At 44.6% G+C, this 23,736-nt stretch overlaps 1 protein-coding gene across 3 annotated transcripts in view; it reads right to left on the bottom strand.

The window, feature by feature from the left end:
• cpped1 (calcineurin-like phosphoesterase domain containing 1) overlaps positions 1-23,736 on the bottom strand; it is a 64,140-nt gene that overhangs the window by 10,432 nt on the left and 29,972 nt on the right. For 2 of the 3 annotated variants that reach the window (XM_060939686.1, XM_060939687.1), the window contains one exon: positions 11,337-11,759. The exons of the other annotated variant lie outside the window; for it this stretch is intronic. In XM_060939686.1, coding sequence (XP_060795669.1) covers positions 11,337-11,759 — 423 coding nt within the window. The remainder of the gene's footprint in view (positions 1-11,336; positions 11,760-23,736) is intronic. 3 annotated transcript variants of the gene reach the window in all.

Here is a 23,736-nt window from a genome sequence, read left to right as displayed (position 1 = left end):
AGGCAGTTAACCGAGAAGTCATGGGAGTATAACCAAGATCTGTATATTGCTTTTATTGATCTAACAAAAGCATTTGATTCTGTGCCACGCAAAAACTTATGGAACATTCTCAGTACAAAATATGACATCAAAGGAAGACTGTTAGAAGCAATTAAAAGTACCTATGAACCTTGCACCTGCACTGTTATGACTGGATATCCCCACAATAAATGGTTTGATGTCAAAAGTGGTGTAAAACAGAGCAGTGCCCTTTCTCCTATACTGTTTATTGCATACCTAGACATTGTCCTTCAAGAAGTTAACAAAGAACAGACTGACATATTCCAAACTTTTGGATATGCAGATGACATTTGCCAATGGGAAAGGAGTATAGACGCAATAAAGTACGCCTTGAAAAGGTATGATGAGTTCACAAATGCAGGAATGAAAATGAACAAAGAAAGTGGCAAAACAGAAGTCCTGGTCTTTGGCAGAAACCCCCCAAACACTGAAATTACAGTCAGTCAACGGAGACACTATTGGGAGGGTTGAACAGGCCAAGTACCTAGGCTCAGTTACATTCAAAAAATCAGGTAACAAAGCTGAAATCACAGAAAGAATCAGCAACTTCAGCAGACAAGCTGCCGCCCTCCAACCAGTGCTCCGAGACAAACTAGTCTCAAACGAAGTAAAGAAAACAATTTTTAACACCATTTTAAAACCAGGCCTTCTATACGGCTGTGAATCCTGGGTGTTAACCAAGAAAGACATCAGTAGACTACAAGCTGCGGAAATGAAAGTGGCCCGTACCATGCTAGGGAAGACGAGAGCGGACAGACTGAGAAATACCCACCTAAGAGGAATCCTTGGTACAACATCGATAGAAGAAGATATAGAAAGGGCAGCCCTTAGATGGCTAGGGCATGTCGAAAGAATGGAAGATGGAAGGATTCCAAAAATAGCATTTAAATACAAACCAAAGGGCAAGCGCCCTCTAGGTAGACCTAGGAAAAGGTGGAAGGACAACATACAAGAAATATTAAAGTACAGACTGGGCAGACTTGAGGAGGAGGGGGTCTTCCAAGACCGAGAGGAATGAAGAAGGCGATGCTCTCAACTGACAGGCCCTAAGGCCTATCTGGGGAAGCTGGAAGTAAGTGCAAAAAAAAACCCCTCAAAACATTAGGAGTATTTCATTTTGACTAGAACAGTATAAATACCATGTATCTCTCAGTCTAGTTCAGTACATGCAATCATAGGGAAGATTGCTGACTTGACAGTTGTCTAGAGGACGATCATCGACACCCTCCACAAGGAGAACACAGGTGGTTTTTGCTGAAAAGGCTGGCTGGAAAAGGTGCACAAGCTACAGGGATGAGCGCAGCCTTGAAAGGATTGTCAAGGAAAGTCGATTCAAGAACTTGGGAGAGCTTCACAAGAAGTGGACTGAGACTGGGGTCAGTGCATTAAGAGCCACCATGCACAGACATCTTCAGGAAAGGGGCTACAACGGTCACATTCCTAATATCAAGCCTCTCCTGAACCAGAGACCATGTCAAAAGTGTCTTACCTGGGCTAAGGAGAGAAAGAACCAGACTGTTATTCAGTGGTCCAAAGTCCTCTTTTCAGATGAAAGTAAATTTTGCATTTCATTTGGAAATCAAGGTCCTAGAGTCTGGGGGAAGAGTGGAGAGGCACAGAATCCAAGGTGTTTGAAGTCCAGTGTGAAGTTTCCGCAGTCTGTGATAATTTGGAGTGCCATGTCATCTGCTGGTTTTGGACCACTGTGTTTTATCAAATCCAAAAAGTCAATGCAGCCATCTACCAGGAGATTTTAGAGTGCTTCATGCTTCTGTCTGCTGACAAGCTTTATGGAGATGCTGATTTCCTTTTCCAGCAGGACTTGGCACCTGCCCAGTGTCAAAACTACTACCAAATGGTTTGCTGACCATGATATTACTGTGCTTGATTAGCCAGCCAACTCACCTGACCTGAACCCCAGAGAGAATCTATGGAGTAGTGTGAAGAGGAAGATGAGAAACACCCGACCCAAAAATACAGATGAGCTGAAGGCTGCTGTCAAAGCAACCTGGGCTTCAAGAACACCCCAGCAGTGCCACAGGCCGATCGCCTCCATGCCACACCATGTTGATGCAGTAATTCATGGTAAAGGAGCCTCAACCAAGTATTGAGTGTATAAATGAATTTACTCTTCAGAAGTTGGACATTTCTGTATTGTAAATTATTTTTTGATTGATCTTAGGAAATTTTCTAATAATTTGAGATACTGAATTTCTGATTGTCATGAGCTATAAGCCATAATCCTCAAAATTAAAACAAAAAAAAGGCTTGAAATATTTCACTTTATATGTGTAATGAAGGGGCGGCACGGTGGTGTAGTGGTTAGCGCTGTCGCCTCACAGCAAGAAGGTCCGGGTTCGAGCCCCGTGGCCGGCGAGGGCCTTTCTGTGCGGAGTTTGCATGTTCTCCCCGTGTCCGCGTGGGTTTCCTCCGGGTGCTCCGGTTTCCCCCACAGTCCAAAGACATGCAGGTTAGGTTAACTGGTGACTCTAAATTGACCGTAGGTGTGAGTGTGAGTGTGAATGGTTGTCTGTGTCTATGTGTCAGCCCTGTGATGACCTGGCGACTTGTCCAGGGTGTACCCCGCCTCTCGCCCGTAGTCAGCTGGGATAGGCTCCAGCTTGCCTGCGACCCTGTAGAACAGGATAAAGCGGCTAGAGATAATGAGATGTGTAATGAATATAGAATATATGAAAGTTTACCTTTTTGAATTAAATTACAAAAAAAAAAAAAAATTTCACGATATTCCAATTGCTTGAGATGCACTAGCATAATTGTACTGCAAAAATTGAAAAGTAATTTTCTCTTCAAATTCTTTTTTTTTTAAAGATATTTTTGGGCTTTTTTCACCTTTATTGGACAGGACAGTGCAGAGACAGGAAATGAGCGGGAGAGAGAGACGGGGAGGGATCGGGAAATGACCCCGGGTCGGAACCGAACCCGGGTCCCTGGATTCACGGCACGGCGCCCCATCCACCTGAGCCACGACGCCCCCGACTTTCTCTTCAAATTCAGTTAATATTAGTGAAATTATCTTGCTGCATGGACAGATATTTTTACTTAAGACATCTTAGAATAAGTTGGTTGCAATCTAGAACTAGGTTTAATAATGTCAGAATTGGTGTCTTGTATTCTTCTAATAGGAATTAAATGCTAGATCGTTTCAAATATTTTCACTTGCTTAGATATTTTTTGCAATGTGTAAACACAGTCTCCATTTTGAGACACATTCTGAGAAGTGGAGATTATAATTACCATCTATAATCAACCACATATCCATAATGGAAGTCCATAAGGAGCAAAACACATCTTGGGGTCATGCTCGTCAATGGAAAGTCATCCTATAATATAGCAAATCTTTGCAGTCTACCTGTTATTATCTCCATTATAACCCTGAGCTCAGCCCATTCTTCATCATCTGACCAAAACAGAATGCTTTCTAATTTATCTCCAATTCCCCAGTGATGACAAATGCTCCCCTGGTTTTCTCACACCCATACTAATTAACAGTGGCTTGCCTTGAGCCAACAGAAATCACAAAGGAAACAGCTGGTTTATTAGCTCAGCACCATCGGCAGCAGTTACATCAAAATAACAGTCAAATATACAAAACCTGAGTTATTCTAGAGAGAACCATAATTCTATCATTGTTTTGGACGGAGACCCTTATTTCTGGTGAGTGGAGGGGGGGGGTCTTCAAAAGATAAAAGAGGGCTTGGTTTCATTCAGTGATTATATGCATGTTGAAAGCACAGGAATAAAGCCATCCTTCACATTAAATAAACAAACATTCTCATTTCCAACACCAACTGTGGTTGTATGTTTGTTCCCATCACATGATACCTATCTAAAGGGGCGCCCGAGAGCTGGCATTTTCCTCTGGGGGATTCACAAAGAACAATGTTTCGATTCTCCAGTGCTGCTGCAGAATGAGTGCAAAGGGAACATTAAGCCAGGCTGTGGTTCATGAGAACCTCTGAGTATTGAGCCGGAAATCTTGTAGTGAGTCACGGTGACAATAATAGATGGCGCAGACTGCCACTGAGTTCAGAAGCTACAGTGCTTCCAATTAGGACAGTACGAGGGCCCTGAAACGTTCGCAAATATATTCATGAGATCCATCAGCATTTAAATTAAATTAGGGGTGTTCTCCACTGGCCAAATGATATTCAGAGATAAATTAAAAAGAACAGTGCTTTCCCAGTGAGGGAGAATTATTTAGATGGAATGTCCTCCTCCTCTACTAGCTATTTTTACACCATGCCTTTAGCCCCTACATCACACGTGTAGCCATACGATCATAATAAACTGTCCGAGATGGTACGATTCTGAACATTTTGTGACATTGTGATGAAGCACAATCATCGTCGTATTAATGTTCCTAAACACTGGAAGATCAGAAATGATCATTAAAAGGTAAAACCTACAGCAGTCCAATAGCTTAAAGACCTGCTTTCCTCAGGGTGCATGTCTCAAAATAGACAATCTTCCCACAATCCTACTGCATCATACCAAACATGGATTAAATCATTAAAAGCAGCATTTTATCACATCTCTGAAGCCTGGGAGAGCATAAGGGGATTGATTATTGGCAGCAGCCTCCTGTAAGCCATGCACAAATGCGTTCTTTTATCCCCGTTTTGTGGTTCTTTTGAAGATCTGCCGTGAAACACAAAACTAAAAATGCTTTACAAACTGAGAATTTGAAAAAGGACATCCTGCTCTTGAAGGTGGATTGTGTACACCTTGTAGTTTACTGCAAAGTGCACTCTGGAAATTCATCCTAAAAGCATTTCAAATGTTCCAGATCTCCACTGTGTGGTTTTTTTTTTTTAAACTTCCATCAAGGAACACTGAGGCAAAACAACCGTCTCCATACCAGAGATAATTAACTGTGATAGACTTCTTTTTCCCCCACCTCTATGCGGGAGCAATGTGGTTAGGTTGAGTCGACAGGGTTAAGGCCCCAAGCTTGGTGGTGCTGGGGATTAACCGTGATATAGTATAATGGCCAAAACTTTGCAGCCACCTGACCACCATACCCAAAAAAGTGTTTCTTCCCCAAACTATTGCCACAAAGTTTGGAAGCACACAATTATACAGACTATCTTTTGTATGTTGTAAGAGTACAATTTCCCTGCACTAGAACTAAGAGGCTCAAACTTGTTCCAGCATGACAATGCCCCTGTGCATAAAGTGAGCTCTAAGGTGGGGTTTACATTAGACCGTATCAGCGGATCATCAGATTAACGTTTTTAAAACGATTAGTGTGCACACAGCAACACCAATACACGATTTGCGTGCACACAGCAACACCAATACACGGATACGCTCGGCTCGGCAGGCATCCTGCGCTCCAAATCACTCCGCCCTGAACAGCGAGTGCCCTCTGGAGGGTGCGCACTCCGGCCCTGCGCAGTTCACAGAGCGCGCGAGTATAGTGCACAAGCAGTGATTCGGGACTGAGCCGCTGTGTGTGTGATCCCAGCGCATATCACTTACCACTTGCAAGTGGAAGGATGGCAAGCCTAAAGACAATCATAACTACACAATGGGCAGTATTTGCATCAGTATTTGCAGTATTTTCATACTTTTATACTCTTTAATGAAAGGTGATACAAGGCGGAAGTCCGCGCCGTTTTTCAGCAGTCGCGTCACATGACCAACGCCAGCGAATCAGGAAGGTGGATGTCACAGTGACGTTGTCCAATGACGACGCCAGCTAGAGCTCAGCACAGCGTATCCGCGTATTCTCAATGTTTACACAGCACTGGACGAGACACGATCTGGATTGAATACGTCGGCCCTGGCGGATTCCCGTTTCCTGGCGTTTTAATGTAAACGCACAGTGCATCCGCGAAGAAAACGAGACAGATACGGTCTAATGTAAACTTGGCCTTAACATGGCTTGACTGTGTTTGATGGAATGGAAGAACCTGAATGTCCTGTACAGAGTCCTGACCTCAACCCCACTGAACTCCTATGGGATGAACTGGAACGCTGACTGTGCACTTTTTCCAACACCAGTACCTGATCTCACTAATGGCCCTGCGGCAGAATATCCACAAATTCCCACAGCCACACTCGAAAATCTGGTGGAAAGCATTCCCAGAAGCAAATTGGGAACTAAATCTGGAAATGGTCAAAATCACATTTCACAAAATCTCACAAACTATTCTAAGCTCCATGAAATAAACTTGGTTCTGGCCACCAGCAGAAAATGTATTCCTGTGCATCACTAACTTCATATTTTAATGTGGCTGTAAAATATGATTCTCGTGTGCATTATGTTGAAATGGAAAAATATATATATCAATAAAAAAGTAAAATACAGTCCAGGTTCCTCATGCATGCAGTAGGGAAATACAGAATAGTTCTGTTGAGATTTTAATACGCAGTCTCATACACAGTCTTGACCATAACACTGGACCTACCTGACCACACATGACCGTTCCATAGTTTTGCAAAACACACCTTTGTTTACAAAGCTGATTATAATACAGTCAGGACTACATATCCTTATTAATTACCAAATCCTGCAACAATTCCTAACTGTATCATGCATTTTCAGTGGCATACCCTGACCATCTACACGATACAAAACACAGTTTATCAATTTCTATATACTCTGCTCTAATTCTCATCTCATCTCATTATCTCTAGCCGCTTTATCCTGTTCTACAGGATCGCAGGCAAGCTGGAGCCTATCCCAGCTGACTACGGGCGAAAGGCGGGGTACACCCTGGACAAGTCGCCAGGTCATCACGGGGCTGACACATAGACACAGACAACCATTCACACTCACATTCACACCTACGGTCAATTTAGAGTCACCAGTTAACCTAACCTGCATGTCTTTGGACTGTGGGGGAAACCGGAGCACCCGGAGGAAACCCACGCGGACACGGGGAGAACATGCAAACTCCGCACAGAAAGGCCCTCGCCGGCCACGGGGCTCGAACCCGGACCTTCTTGCTGTGAGGCGACAGCGCTAACCACTACACCACCGTGCCGCCTGCTCTAATTCTGCTTATTTTAAATAATGAATAAAATCTATTGCTATCAGCAGGCTGCTCTCAGTTTCAGTTTGTGCTGCATTCGTCTGGAAAAGTCAAACTCTCTTTTTGAGTAAAGGTGTATAAACAAACCTGAATGGAAAAGGCCAGGAAACAGAATCATAAAATTAAACTTGGCTGAGTTTATACCAGAAAGACTAATGTCTTTGAATAACTGGTGTTATTCCATCCACATTCACTGGATATAAGCAATCGCGTGCTCTGATTGGCTACTCTACTACTAGGATAATCAGCTCATATACCGTGAGTAAAGAAAAACAAGGGGGCGTCGTGGCTCTGGTGGATAGGGCGCCGTGCCGTGGATCCGGGGACCCGGGTTTGGTTCCGGCCCAGGGTCATTTCCCGATCCCTCCCCGTCTCTCTCTCAAGCTCATTTCCTGTCTCTACACTGTCCTATCCAATAAAGGTGCAAAAAGCCCAAAAAAATATCTTTAAAAAAAAAAGTAAAGAAAAACAAAATGGCGGCACACTTTGCTGAACCAACCGAAGATGAAATAAAAACTCTACTTGGAAACAAAACCCCCAAAATGATCAAGTATTTAAAAGAAACAGAAATAGATAAAAGACCATCATTTCCCCCTCCCCATATCTCCTGTTCCACACTCCAGCCCAGTTGGTGGCAGTAATGCACCTTTAAGTTGGTTTGCCAACCACCCAAAAACCCTAAAGAAGCAGACAACCCCGCCCAAAAAAAAAAAAAAAAAAAAAAGGGGGGGGGAAATATGGAATTAAAGTATTTGACAGTAAAAACATCTTTTATTTTTCAAGAATTATTACTGTTAGCATTTTTCACAAACTGCTACTGTCATTTTGCCGGTTTGTTTACATTCTCAGTGGAAATTTTGTCGGATGTTTTATATAAAAGTTTTTATCAAATTTGCAAAAAATAAAAATGCTCCATTTCTCAAAATCCAGTGAATGTGAATAGAATAAAACCGTTAGTCCTCTCAATCTCCCTGTACATGGCTTATAGCCAACTCTGTGCTCTGCGTTTTGTCGGCCATCAGCTCATGTACGACTTCATTTCATGGAATAACTGTTAAATGTATGCAGCAGTAACTCACATTTCCTTTCCTTATGCACATTCCTCTGCAACAAAATTTTTTTTCTTTTAGCACACAAATGTATTCTGCATTATTTGCTTAAGAAAACATTTAACATAAAATGTAAACATTATATCCAAGATAATGGATTTTGTTTTTACTGACAATGTAAATAAAAGGTTCAACAAAACATTTAATCTACTGCATACAATATATAGAATTCATATAGTATTATGAATAGGGGAGGAAAAAAAAAGTGTTTACTGTTTACAAAATTGTCTTCAGATCAACATTCAATTGCTTAGCACAATTTTCCACTGTCTGAGCACTCGCGTTATAATTATACTTTTATACAACAGTTCTATAAACAAGAAACTAATACTGAGTAACTGACACTTGAGACACAATGTGGCTAAATATTTTATATATACTTTTTGCTCCCTTAACTAAAATAGTTGAGAACGAACAGACTGACTGACAGCCTATAGGAAGTGCCATAACAGTTACAGTGGATATTAATAATAATAATAAAAAAAGTGTACACACCCCGTTAAAATGATAGGTTTTTCTGATGTTTAAAAAAAAAATTCAGAATTAAAAAAAAAAAAGCCATGATAATTTCAAAACTTTCCCCACCTTTAATGTGACCTATAACCTGTACAATTCAATTGAAAAACAAACAAATCTGTTGGGGGGGGGGGGGGGGGGGGGGGCAAAAAAAAAAACGTACAATAAGCTGGTTGCACAAGTGTGCACACCCTTAAACTGATACTTTGCTGAAGCACCTTTTGATTTAATTACAGCATTCAGTCTTTTTGGGTTGGAGTCTATCAGCCTGCCACATCTAGACTTGGCAATATTTGCCCACTCTTCCTTGCAAAAGCGTTCCAAATCTGTCAGACTGTGAGGGCATCTCTTGTACACAGCCCTCAGCCTCTTCAGGTCACCCCACAGATTTTCAATTGGATTTAGGTCTGGGCTCTGGCTGGGCCATTCCAAAACTTTTTGGGGGTCATTGTCATGCTGAAAGATGAAATTCCTCTTCCTCTTCAGCTTTCTAGCAGACACCTGAAGGTTTTGGGCCAAAATTGACTGGTATTTAGAACTGTTCATAATTCCCTCCACCTTGACTAAAGCCCCTGTTCCAGCTGAAGAAAAACAACCCCAAAACATGATGCTGCCACCACCATGCTTCACCGTGGGTATGGTGTTCTTTTGGTGATGCGCAGTGTTGTTTTTGCACCAAACATACCTTTTGGAATTGTGGCCAAAAAGTTCAACCTTGGTTTCATCAGACCATAACACATTTTCCCACATGCTTTTGGGAGAGTTGATGTATTTTTTTTGCAAAATTTAGCCGGGCCTGGATGTTTTTCTTTGACCCTACCTCATAGTCCAGACATATGGAGAATGGGGGAAGATTGTCGTCACATGTAGTACACAACCAGTACTTGCCAGAAATTCCTGCAGCTCCTTCAGTGTTGCTGTCGGCCTCTTGGGAGCCTCCCTGACCAGTTTTTATCATGTCTTTTCATCAATTTTGGAGGGACGTCCAGTTTTCGGTAATGTCACTGTTGTCCCATATTTTCTCCACTTCTTGATGACTGTCTTCACTGTGCTCCATGGTACATCTAATGCTGTGGAATTTTTTTTGTCCCCTTCTCCTGACTGATACCTTTCAACAATGAGATCCCTTTTATGCTTTGTAAGCTCTCTGTGAACCCTGGTTTTTGCTGGAGGATGCAACTGAGTAAATGTCTGAACTTTATTTGAGGTTAATCAGAGTCATTTTAATTGATGGCGGGTGTGAACCCAAAAAGACTGAATGCTGTAATTAAATCAAAAGGTGCTTCAACAAAGTATTAGTTTAAGGGTGTGCACACTTATGCAACCAGCTTATTGTACGTTTATGTCCCCCCCCCCGAACAGATTTGTTTATTTTTCAACTGAATTGTACAGGTTATAGGTCACATTAAAAGGTGGGAAAAGTTTTGAAATTATTTATCGTGGTCTTTTTTTTTTTAAACATCATTTTAACGGGGTGTGTACACTTTTTATCTTCACTGTACAGTGTCATGAACTTTTGTTAGAATTGGACTTTTATGTCACAATCGCAGACAAAGCAGAGTGATAAAAACAATGAAAATGTACCAGTGCTGCTACTGTTAAATATCAGCACTTTTGGAACGCTGCTTGTCCACTCAAATTAGTGAACGGGACCTAACTGCTATAGAAGTAAAGAACAGATATTGGGATGAGTAGACAAATTCATTGATACAAATCCATTGATATAAAAGTTAAGAAAGGTGTGTGTAAGGGGAGACAACTCTGTGGTGGTAGCTAGTACATATTTAAATGCATCTTCAAGAATTTAGCATTAAATATAAATCGCAAATTTTCTTCGACAAAATTCAGAAATTGCCGGTTTGGTTATAACTCCAGCTTATGTGGATCTAGCCAAGATCCTACAAATTTCCTGGAAATTACTATCAATTATATGAAAAGGGGGGAAACCCACTCCTACTCATTTCATCACATGCTCACTTTAATCATGTCAGCCTTCTCATCTCATTATCTCTAGCCGCTTTATCCTGTTCTACAGGGTCGCAGGCAAGCTGGAGCCTATCCCAGCTGACTACGGGTGAAAGGCGGGGTACACCCTGGACAAGTCGCCAGGTCATCACAGGGCCGACACATAGACACAGACAACCATTCACACTCACATTCACACCTACGGTCAATTTAGAGCCACCAGTTAACCTAACCTGCATGTTTTTGGACTGTGGGGGAAACCGGAGCACCCGGAGGAAACCCACGCGGACACGGGGAGAACATGCAAACTCTGCACAGAAAGGCCCTCACCGGCCACGGGGCTCGAACCCGGACCTTCTTGCTGTAAGGCGACAACGCTAACCACTACACCACTGTGCCGCCCCATGTCAGCCTTATCAGTTAGAAACTTTTTTTTTTAAGTTTTGTTATTTGTAGTCAGCCTGTGTACTGGGGTCAGTCCTGCATTGTAACATTTTTTTTTAGAGACAACAAACATGTGCAATATTGCAACTGAACTGGCAGACACAACAAACCCTAAACATTGTGAGGTGGTGTGCGCCTGTTCAGTTTGAATTTTGCCGTCCGATGCTGCTCAGAAGTGTACCTGCTTGGCAGAATCTACGAATCAGGTCCTCCCTCTTGGCTCTCTGGAGATTGAAGTAATCATCCTCCTCGTCTGGACGACTCAGGTAGAGTGGGATGTGCTGGAAGATAATGACGTGTCGTGCTGAGCTTTTAGCTGCTTTCTGTAGCTGTTCCTCCAGCCAGGCCTCATGAGCGTCCTCCAGCTGAGGGCAGCCTGATGCGTCAAAGAACAGCTGGGAGTTCAATACCAGACACAACATTCCACCCACCCAGAAACTGAAGTAGTCATCGCCCCAAGCACGGCAATACTGCTCTACTGTATCTGGAGTGGGAGTGTTGCCCAGGTCATGGTTACCGCTGACAAACACAAGTGGAATGTCCGGATCGGTGGCCCGCAGAACATCCTTCAGGTCCCTCTCCTGCTCCTCTCTGAATTGGCAACCTGAGGAACACAGATTTTTTTTTTTTTAAATAAAACGACACCTTACCAACTGAGGATGACGAGTGTGTTCTTGTCAAGCTTGTAGTACTTGAGACCGACTCAGGCCCTAATTTTAAGGACTCGTGACTTGACTGCATTCGGACTCGTAAATTGGAGACGAGGACTCTGATTTTTTTCTTTATTTTTTTTGTAACATGCCATAATAATTTGGCATAAGATATTTATATCTGCATTAATTTTGTACGAATTTCATGTAAAAATGTCACACCTGCGCACCTTGGCGCGTACATCAGCTAGACTCTCGGGCGCACTCCGGACAGCATGCGCTCCAAGAGGACTCTTGCGCGTGTCGTAAACGACTCGCACCTGCACAGGATTAAGGTGCAATCAGTGCACCTATATAAAGACTATGAAAGCACACTTCCTTTGCGAAGTATTGAGTTGCGTTGCTGGACATTACCGAGCCTCACTTCCTGATTTCCGGTTTCTCGTCTTTGATTCTACCGAGTCTACGATAGCCTGTTTGCGCCTCGCTCGACCCATTACCCGTTTCACGATTTTGGCTGCCGTTCTGGATCGTTTACCTGTTTTCACTTGTATTAATAAACACACCTTCTGCACTTACATCTATCTTCCAACCATCTCTGACAGAATACTTCACACTCCCTGACAAAGAGAATGCACAATTCAGGAACAAACTAATGTTAATGGCGCTGAAACAGCCCCAGTCAAATGGTGCGGTTGGAGTCTTGTTCTCGGACTCGACTCGAAATTTTCTTTAATGACTTGGACTTGAACACTGGGGACTCGAGACTGGACTCGGACTTGAGGTTTAGTGACTCAACTACAACACTGGTTCTTGTTAAGTCGTTAGTGTGTGGGGACAAACTGTCTCCAAGGCTGCATTTACAACAACAGCAGCAGCATCATTACAATTCCCCAAACACTAAAAATAAACATGCTGCATTGAGCAGAATTATCACTATGGATATATCATGGTCATTCTGGCATCTTCAGCATTCACTGAGGAGCACTTCATTTCAGCAAAGCTATCCCATTTTGTCTTTGTATCCGATAGTGTTTCTTGCACATAGGTGATACTTGGGCACTCCACCCTGGCAAAGTGACAACAGCCCGAGGAGATTTAATATTTTCGAAATATAGTACATTTTATTTTCAATCTGTTAAAATGTGCCATGTTTCCAATTTGGCAGTGGCATGAACAAACTCAGGGTCAAGGGAAAGGGAGGAGAGGAAGAGAGCGAGAAGGCAGGAGATAGGTGAACGAGAGCAGGAGGAATGAAGCACCATTCTGCATATTGAAGAAGCAACACAGTGTGTGGCAAGTCATAACCGCTCACACTCTTCACCGCACCAGGCATCTATCATTTGCAATCAGTATACTGGGAATGGAGCAATCACCATCATGCATTCCTGCACCGGTATAGTAAATATAAACAGCAAATATACATAATACAGTATGTAAATTTCTGTACCGACTGCCAATTTATTATACTTTTCTACAGTTTATGCTGATATTGTACATTTATCACACTTTAATAATTCAACAAGATTTACACTCGTATTCTAAATGCTCCCAGGCAGTTATAACTTTCACAAGATTTGGCTCTTAATCAGAGTCAGAACATGTGCTGCTGCAGTAGGGTTAACTACAGCTCCCAGTGGAGTGGAGTGGAGTCACGCAACACATTTCAAGCAGACGAATGCAACTAATAGATAAAGGTAATTCAAATCAATATTTCATGTAGCCATGGGTTGGCACTTTGAAGTTGCTGATAAATTTTGCAGCTTTATTGCTATTAGCCATGTTTACTCTCGCATGAAAAGACTGAATTTCTTACGGCCGCGCACATTTATCCTCAGAATTTCACCTAGTCATGGTTAGGAGGGTTACATGATTCCAGTGTGCACCCAGATGCTAGAAGGTCTTCCTCTGACTTGCAGTCATTAACCTTGCTCATCTCATCTCATTATCTGTAGTCGCTTTATCCTGTTCTACAGGGTCGCAGGCAAGCTGGAGCCTATCCCAGCTGACTACGGGCGAGCGGCGGGGTACACCCTGGACAAGTCGCCAGGTCATCACAGGGCTGACACATAGACACAGACAACCATTCACACTCACATTCACACCTACGCTCAATTTAGAGTCACCAGTTAACCTAACCTGCATGTCTTTGGACTGTGGGGGAAACCGGAGCACCCGGAGGAAACCCACGTGGACACGGGGAGAACATGCAAACTCCGCACAGAAAGGCCCTCGCCGGCCACGGGGCTCGAACCCGGACCTTCTTGCTGTGAGGCGACAGCGCTAACCTCTACACCACCGTGCCACCCCATATATATATATATATATCAGTGGCGGCTGGTAGTCTTTCAAACAGGGGAGGCTGGTCGGTTACGATATTTCCAGATTTTAAAAGAAAAAACACATCAATTTTGCCCATACTCTTGCCTCTGATCTGGCTGATTGTTGGCAGCGTCACAAACTGTGAAATAACAGGTTCTTTTGGCCCATTAGCCTACTGTCCAATATACATGATGGTGGTGTTGGGGGGGGGGGGGGGGGTGTATATTTTAACATTTTATATTTTAAAATTGTGGCATGTTGTTTAAAAATTGACCTCGGCTGTGTTTTTGTTTAAAAATGTTTTCCAAATTGTAGCTGTGTTTAATTCATATCCAGAAAAACATATATTCCAATATAATATACTCAGCATAAACATTTTAAATAGATTCTATATTTTTGGTCCATCCATGACATATTACTAAAGTAGCCTATTTACTGTTGTTGATGTGGGTCACTTGCTGTTAGCCAATTCACTTTCTCGTACCAGGAGAGCTGAAAGGAACGAGTATTATTCCCTACCTTTTTCACCAAGTCAATTTGAGGCGTTGGTCTACCCTGCTCTTTAATTTTAATTTTTTCCTCGAAAGGAAGACTGGCAAATGGCTTCGCCAAAATTAAATCAGCAATGCTTGGCATCCGTGCGCAGCTTTCTTGCTAGCTGACTAGCCCCCTCAAGTTCAAGTTCAGTCACTCAAATAAACAACATTTCTGGAACTAAGATAGCAAACTTGACAACACTATATTTACACTTTATTTACAATGAAAATATATACAAACTAAAAAAGCTGGTAGAAACCGTATGTAATGAATGAAATCGAAATGTAAGCTGATTTCTTACAATACACCACAGCACTTGCGAATCCGCATGGGATTGAACTGATGTTGCCAGATACTGCTGACGTTATCCAGCCCAAAATATGTTCAAAACCCGCCAAAATGCACTTAAAACCACCCAATCTGGCAACACTCAAGCTGTCAATCAAAGAAAATATTTAATTTTTCTTTGTTGTTTGTTTTTTGTAAAGGCTTTACCCCATTTAAAACAAAACAAAAAACAAAGAAAAAAACTCATATACACTAACCCTGATTAACCTGTATACCCTGTATGCCCCCACATTTTGTATGCTGCTGAATCTGTCCTTTTTTCAGTAGCTTTGTATAAACAATAACCGCTAAATGTAATGCAATGTTATGTAAGGTGATCGCCTAGGCATTCTCATTGTGAAAAGTAAGTCACATGTACATGGACTGGTATTTAATGTTGTATTTGTTCCTTTCTATTTGTTTTTTGTCTGTTCATATTCTTTTTGGGGGAGTAAAGTCAGTTTAAAAATGCCGTTAAATGCATAGGCCTATAGGCCAAGTTTAATGACCTTGAGGTTATCAGAGGTCATATGTCGTTTTACAAATGAAAAATGAATTCAGCACCCAAACATTTAACAAACAAGGCCATTTGCTAACTTCATTAATCATTTTAGTACATTTCATTCCTTAGAAAGCTGAGAAACTGGGTTCAGCTGAGACGTTTACAGGCCCAAAGTTCAATGACCTCTAGAGGTCAACAGAGGTCAGATAGAGCTCGGCATATTGCAGATTTGAATTCGGCACACCCAAATTGACAAAATAAGACTGTTTGCCGACTTTGTCTCAAAAATGCCTTTAACTCCTTAAATAAGCACTTTTTTGAATTTTGTCTACTATTTTTTGTGACTAATTTGTCAGTCTACTATGGCTGAGTACAACAACTGATTGGATAACTTTAGAACTGCAGTTGTCATGAACAGTTTTGCAATCAAGTCTCCATCAATGAACAACTGATAATTTCAACAAAACAGACTTCATGTTAAAACTATAATGATTTTCCTGGTTATACAGTAATACTTTGCAACTATTGCTGGGTTTCAGTCACGTGACCTTTCTTAGCAGTTTTACCGGACGTGAAATAGCTGGTGGTCTAAAGGCTGCCGTAGCGCAAACAACTAGCGATAACTTAGAGTACGCTCGTAATCTAGAAGCCACTGCTTGCTTTAGATATAGTCAGAAGATTGCTGTATGCAATGGAAATCGACCCCTACAGTCTGGGAAAGAAGGATTTGTCATACGATCTCGAAAACGACCCTTCAGTCAAGTTCCCTGACATCTCGAACTATCTGGTGTAGTAGACGTCCTTCTACACCGCAAAACAGATGAAAGCGTGGAAGAGTATGGAGGTTTACAACTTTTCTGTAAGTGGCTGGGTAAAAGGACCTCGCTATCAAGTTGCTATCGAATGAATCCTGTATTGTTTTTGCCTCCATCAGGATTTTTTAAAAAACTTTTTGTTTGCATCTTTACAACGAAGCACTGCAAGTGTAAACAAACAGTTGGCTTGATTCTCACTTGTGTTGACTCTTATCTCTCAGGTAAATCATTCACAAAGATCACCAGAAACCCTTTTAAAAGACCTGGATCTTAGTTAAACATGACGGAGAAGTGATCACGGCACATTGTAACTGTATGGCTGGGTAAGAATTTTGTTGCGACCTTCATGCATATGGACTGAGTGAGGAGTAAACAAAGAAACAGCTGGGGACTTCAGCGCTTCATGACTTAAAAAAAAAAAAGGTACCATAAAATCACGACACATAAGAAAAGCTGAGAGAGATATACAAACCTTTCACCAAGTGATTACTGCAAACTCGAGCATGCTTCGACCCTGCTCCCTTTGATTTCGGTAAAAGGTTCAAAAGCCACCTTTCTCAAAATCTTCTCGTGAAATCCTGTGTTCGTTCACCCTTTATTAGTTCACGGGGAACCCTGAAGAAACTACTAACCAATTTGAACAACCCAAAACAATGCAAGCGTAAGGCATTTTTCATGCAAGCAATGCACCTTCTCTGTACCGTACAAACACTTTGTCAACTGAGCTTTGGTAGACCACCAGCTAAAGTTTTGAATAACTAATGAGGCGGATGTGACGTCACGTGAAACCCAGCAATTGGGCACATTATAGAAGCGAGTTATTTATAATCATGCTATGTGTTATCACCCAGATGAGGATGGATTTCCTTTTGAGTCTGGTTCTTCTCAAGGTTTATTCCTCATGTCATCTGAGGGAATTTTCCCTTGCCTCCGTCGCCACAGGCTGCTCATTAGCGATAAATTAGGGATAAAATTAGGTCATGTTTAAAGCCTTTAATTTTCTGTAACACTGCTTTGTGACAATGTCTTGTTAAAAGCGCTATACAAATAAACTTGACTTGCACTTAATCACAATATTTCCCATCCTGACTGTAGCCATCAGACTCGCCCTCTTTAATGTAAGTATAGGTTACCTAATGTCACAGCCAGCCACTGAGATGATAGTGCTGAGGCTGCTATTTCTCTTCTTACGCTCCATTCACATTAATATATGTTTTAGCTTTAAAACATCACTTTTGAGGGGTGGCACGGTGGTGTAGTGGTTGGCGCCGTCGCCTCACAGCAAGAAGGTCCGGGTTTGAGCCCCGTGGCCGACGAGGGCCTTTCTGTGCGGAGTTTGCATGTTCTCCCCGTGTCCACGTGGGTTTCCTCCGGGTGCTCCGGTTTCCCCCACAGTCCAAAGACATGCAGGTTAGGCTAACTGGTGACTCTAAATTGACCGTAGGTGTGAATGTGAGTGTGAATGGTTGTCTGTGTCTATGTGTCAGCCCTGTGATGACCTGGCGACTTGTCCAGGGTGTACCCCGCCTTTCGCCCGTAGTCAGCTGGGATAGGCTCCAGCTTGCCTGCGGCCCTGTAGAACAGGATAAAGTGGCTACAGATAATGAGATGAGAATGGAACATCACTTTTGATATGTTTACACCTGGCGTTCACACTATTCCTGAGTATTCAAGCCCCTAAAACTGAGACTTTTGGAAATGCCGTTGGTCTCGTTTTAGTTGGAAAACTCCAGGGTAGTGTTTTAGTGTAGATGGGCAAAAACGGAGAAGTTTGGAAATGATGACGCAGACACCCATGTCCGCTTCCTGATTGGGTCTTATGTGTCAGGACATATCCTTCCCCGATTCGCCATGCTTCCATCACGTGACCCTTTGCCAGAAAAAAAAAAAACCAAAATATTAGCTGGTTATACCGTAACACACATGTCTAGTGTGCGTGAATGGTCATGTGATCTCAATTGTCAAGCTTGTTAGTACGGACTGAGATAGTTTTCATTTTAAAACTAAAACGTGTTCATGTGGATGTAGTCTTAGCCTACTTAGCAGTCTACTCCTTAATGACTTCATGAATGAAAGGATGAGGCAATGGAAATAACCTTAGTCATAAAACCAGCCAACTTATAAAATTCATTCTTTGTACACCTGCCACCCACAGACAGACAGGAAGTCAGTGTTTTTACCCATTTAAAGGAGAACTGAAGGTAATTTTTTATTATTAAAATTCTATTTCTCTAATTTTATTAAATATAGGAATGCATTTTTGATCGCTATTTTGTCAGTGCTATAGCAAGTTATGAGCGTTTGAAATATGCTCTGTAATATACATCAGCCCATATGTCAAAGCAATGGCTGTAAACAATATTTGTTGAGACCTGTGCGAGACATCGTAGGACGGAAGTAAAACATACAGCGGAAATCAAAGTGACCAACATCTGCCAATGTTGTCAAAAGACGCGCGCGGGGGCGTCGTGGCTCAGGTGGTTAAGGCGCCATACCATGAATGCGGGCGACCCGGGTTCGATTCCGGCCCGAGGTCATTTCCCGATCCCTTCCCGTCTCTCTCTCTCCCGCTCATTTCCTGTCTCTACACTGTCCTATCCAATAAAGGTGCAAAAAGCCCAAAAAAATATCTTTAAAAAAAAAAAAAAGACGCGCGCCTCCTTCGAATGCTGATGTAATCAAACCAGAACTTTTGTTTGTTTTGATAGCAATCGGGAAAGTTTGAAAAAAGTAGGCAGTAATCATTTAAACTCGTTTTTGTGCAATATTTCATTTGCACAAATTGCAGTTTTCAAAATGGTGGCACTGACACCTGGCTAACACTTCACGTTTCGAAGTCTCGCGAAAATTGCGTGGATAAGCGACGCCTGCCGTGGACCAAACGAACTACAGTGCTCGGCGTAAATGAGTACACCCCCTTTGAAAAGTAACATTTTAAACAATATCTCAATGAACACAATTTCCAAAATGTTGACAAGACAAAGTTTAATATAACATCTGTAACTTTTAACGTGAAAGTAAGGTTAATAATATAACTGAGATTACACATTTTTCAGTTTTACTCAAATTAGGGTGGTGCAAAAATGAGTACACCCCACAACAAAAACTACTACATCTAGTACTTTGTATGGCCTCCATGATTTTTAATGATAGCACCAAGTCTTCTAGGCATGGAATGAACAAGTTGGCGACATTTTGCAACATCAATCTTTTTCCATTCTTCAACAATGACCTCTTTTAGTGACTGGATGCTGGATGGAGAGTGATGCTCAACTTGTCTCTTCAGAATTCCCCAAAGAAAATTTCTTTACACCACAAAGGTGAAGGCTACAAGAAGATCAATGTGGCAGTGGGGGCGTGGTCAAGCATCGGTCTGTGACCGGAGGGCGGAGTCAGGGAAGGTAAGTGGCAGAATCACTGCACCTGAGGTTGATTAATGTGTCTTCCCCAGTGACCGCACCCTATTTAAGGAGGAGAGCGAGAGCAGAGCGGGCTCTCTCCCGACCAGAACATGTGTGTGTGTGGCGTGTGTGTATATATAGTTATATATGAATAAACGTGTAGAAGCTGAAAAGCTGTCAATAAAAAGAGTGATTGAGAACTCAGTACTGGCCTGCCGTGCTCCACCCACCTAGAATGCTTGTTACAGTGATGCCGAAACCCGGGACGGAGCGCAGGAGAGAACAGCCCTATGGAGTCCTGCCCCTTCAAGGACCTGGTCCATGCCCTCGCCATGGCCCAACAGAGCCAGCACCAGGCGCTGGTCGCCCTCTGGGAAGAACAGGAGCGAAGGTTCGAGGCCCTGGTGCTGGCGCAGCAGGAAGATCGCCGGGCGTTCCGGCACCTACTCGCGTCGGCGGGGTCCGGCACCTCCACGGGCCCTTCCCACCTCACCCTGACGAAGATGGGCCCGCACGACTACCCCGAGGCCTTCCTCATTCTCTTTGAGCAGGCAGCAGAGGCGTGGGGTTGGCCGGTGGAACGGCACGCCTCCTCCCCCTCCTCACGGGCGAGGTGCAGCTGGCCACACTACAGCTCCCCGCCGAGAGCCGGCTGGTCTATGCGGACCTCCGCAGGGCCGTCCTCCAGCGCGTGGGGTGCACTCCGGAGCAGCAGCGGCAGCGCTTCCGCGCGCTGCGCCTGGAGGAGGTCGGTCGGCCGGCCGTTCGTGTTTGGCCAGCAACTCCGGGACGCCTGCCGCCGGTGGCTGAGGGCCGACAACCGCGACGCTGAGATCATTGATCTGGTGGCGGTGGAGCAGTTCGTCGCTCGACTTCCAGAGGGAACCGCGGAGTGGGTCCAGTGCCATCGCCCGGCGTCGCTGGATCAGGCCATTGAACTGGCGAAGGACCATATAGCGGCCGTTCCAACGGCAGGACAGCGTGTCTCCCCTTCCCTCTCTCTCTCCTTCTGTTCCTCTCCCTCGCCCCATTCCCCCACCGCGGAGGCGGGGGCCGGCTCCACCCCAGCTGGCCCGCCACACCCGTGGTGTCCTATCTTCTCCTACTTCTGTGTCTGTGTCTTCCCCCCCCTCAGGTGAGTGATATCCGGAACACCGGTGCACAGAGAGCCCGGGCCGGTGTCCTGGCGCTGCGGGGAGCCGGGGCACCTCCAGCATCAGTGCTCGGCAATGGAGGTGGGCGCGGTGGTCCGAACCCCCGACGCACCAGGAGCCGCCCTCGATCGGGCCGGAGCGTATCGCATACCGGTGAGTATCCAAGGAGATACGTATCAGGCTTTGGTGGATTCCAGCTGTAATCAGACCTCAATCCACCAAAGCCTGGTGCAAGACGAGGCATTGGGGGGAGCACAATTGGTGAAGGTGTTGTGTGTGCATGGGGATGTTCACAACTATCCTTTAGTGTCAGTTCACATTCTGTTTCGAGGGGAGAAATTTATAGTAAAGGCGGCGGTTAATCCTCGCCTCACCCACTCTATAATTTTGGGGACTGATTGGCCAGGATTTAAGGATTTAATGAGTCATCTAGTGAAGAGTGGGTCCTGCCATAGTTTAATAAGGGGAGGTCCCGGTGTCGCGTTGGCGGGAGCAGCCGTCACAGAGCCGTCTACGTCAGCTCCGTGTCAGAGTGAGGAGCCGCCGGCCCCTCCTCTCTCTCCTGGGGAATCCCTCGCGGATTTTCCATTAGAGCAGTCGCGAGACAAGACTCTGCGGCATGAGTTTGACCAAGTGAGAGTAATCGATGGTCAAATCCTCCAGCCAAACGCCACCCTGTCCTTCCCCTACTTCGCGATTATGAAGGATAGATTATACCGAGTGACGCAGGACACTCAAACTAAAGAGCAAATCACGCAGCTTTTGATTCCGAAGAGCCGCCGGGAATTGGTATTCCAGGCGGCTCACTTTAATCCCATGGCTGGAGACTTAGGGCGGGATAAAACACTAGCCCGAATAATGGCCCGGTTCTATTGGCCAGGGATTCGCGGCGATGTCCGTAGGTGGTGTACGGCGTGCCGCGAATGCCAGTTAGTAAATCCAGCGGCCATTCCAAAAGCGCCTTTGCGCCCTCTACCATTAATCGAGACCCCGTTCAAAAGAATTGGGATGGATCTCCTCGGGCCATTAGATCGGTCAACACGAGGGTACCACTTTATATTAGTTCTGGTGGACTATGCAATGCGATACCCGGAAGCAGTGCCTCTGCGCAATATCTCAGCACGCAGTATTGCGGAGGCGCTGTTCCGCGTTATCTCCCGAGTTGGAATCCCAAAAGAGATTCTGACTGACCAAGGGACCGCGTTTGTGTCATGTACACTAAAGGAACTGTATAGGTTGTTGGGGATTAAGCCGATCCGCACCAGCGTTTATCACCCACAAACGGACGGTTTAGTTGAACGCTTCAATCGCACACTCAAAAATATAATTAAAAAATTCATAAGTGAGGATGCACATAATTGGGATAAGTGGCTCGAACCCTTGTTGTCTTCAGTGCGAGAGGCCCCACAAGCCTCCACGGGGTTCTCCCCGTTTGAATTGTTATATGGGCGTAAGCCGCGCAGCATTCTAGATGTGCTGCGGGAAAATTGGGAGGAGGGACCTTCACAAAGTAAAAATGAAATCCAATACGTTATTGACCTGCGCGCAAAACTCCACACACTCGCTGACCTAACCCAGGAGAATTTGCGGCAGGCCCAAGAACGACAAACCCGCCTGTACAACAAGGGTACGCGCCTCAGGGAGTTCGCACCAGGAGATAAAGTACTCTTACTGTTGCCCACATCGAGCTCTAAATTAATCGCCAGGTGGCAAGGACCCTTTGAGGTCACACGGCAAGTCGGGGACATCGACTATGAGGTGAGGCGAACGGACAGGGGTGGGGCGTTACAGGTATACCACCTCAATCTGTTAAAACGTTGGAGCGAGGAGGTCCCCGTGGCGCTGGTGTCGGTGGTTCCTGAGAAGGCGGAGCTGGGCCGGAGGTTCAAAAGGGAAAATTGGCATCATCCACCGCTCCGGTCCCCTATGGAGCCCACCTCTCACCGACCCAGCTCGCGGAGGTCGCCCAGTTGCAAACAGAATTTTCTGACGTGTTCTCGCCCTGCCCGGCCGCACCCACCTCATAGAACACCACATTGAGATGCCCCCGGGGGTGGTAGTGCGTAGCCGCCCTTACAGACTGCCCGAACACAAGAAAAAGGTGGTTCGGGAAGAATTCGAGACCATGCTCAAAATGGGCATTGTCGAGGAGTCCCACAGTGACTGGAGCAGTCCGGTGGTCTTGGTACCCAAGGCCGACGGGTCGGTCCGATTCTGTGTAGACTATAGAAAAGTCAACGCGGTGTCTAAATTCGACGCGTACCCAATGCCTCATATTGATGAGTTGCTCGATCAACTAGGCATGGCTCGCTTTTACTCGACACTGGATTTGACAAAGGGTTATTGGCAGATCCCCTTGACTCCATTATCCCGAGAAAAAAAAAACGGCCTTTTCCACACCGTTCGGCTTACACCAGTTTGTCACACTTCCTTTTGGGCTGTTTGGGGCACCCGCTACGTTTCAGCGGCTGATGGATAGGGTCCTCCGCCCCCACGCCACCTATGCTGCCGCGTACCTTGACGACATCATTATTTATAGTAACGACTGGCCGCGGCACCTACAACACCTGAGGGCCATCCTTAGGTCGCTGAGGCGGGCGGGTCTCACAGCCAACCCGAAGAAGTGTGCGATTAGGCGGGTGGAAGTACGGTATCTGGGCTTCCACTTGGGCAATGGACAGGTGCGTCCCCAAATTAACAAGACTACAGCGATTGCGGCCTGCCCGAGGCCCAAGACCAAAAAGGGGGTGAGACAGTTCCTGGGGCTGGCGGGCTATTATCGTAGGTTTATACCTAATTATTTGGACGTCACCAGCCCGCTGACTGATCTCACTAAAAAGGGGGCACTAGATCCGGTCCAGTGGACGGAGCAA

Source organism: Neoarius graeffei, chromosome 14 (assembly GCF_027579695.1).
Source record: "Neoarius graeffei isolate fNeoGra1 chromosome 14, fNeoGra1.pri, whole genome shotgun sequence".
NCBI classification, from domain to species: domain Eukaryota; kingdom Metazoa; phylum Chordata; class Actinopteri; order Siluriformes; family Ariidae; genus Neoarius; species Neoarius graeffei.
The sequence above is the reverse complement of the archived record's forward strand: the minus strand, read 5'-3'. Positions and strand labels throughout refer to the sequence as shown.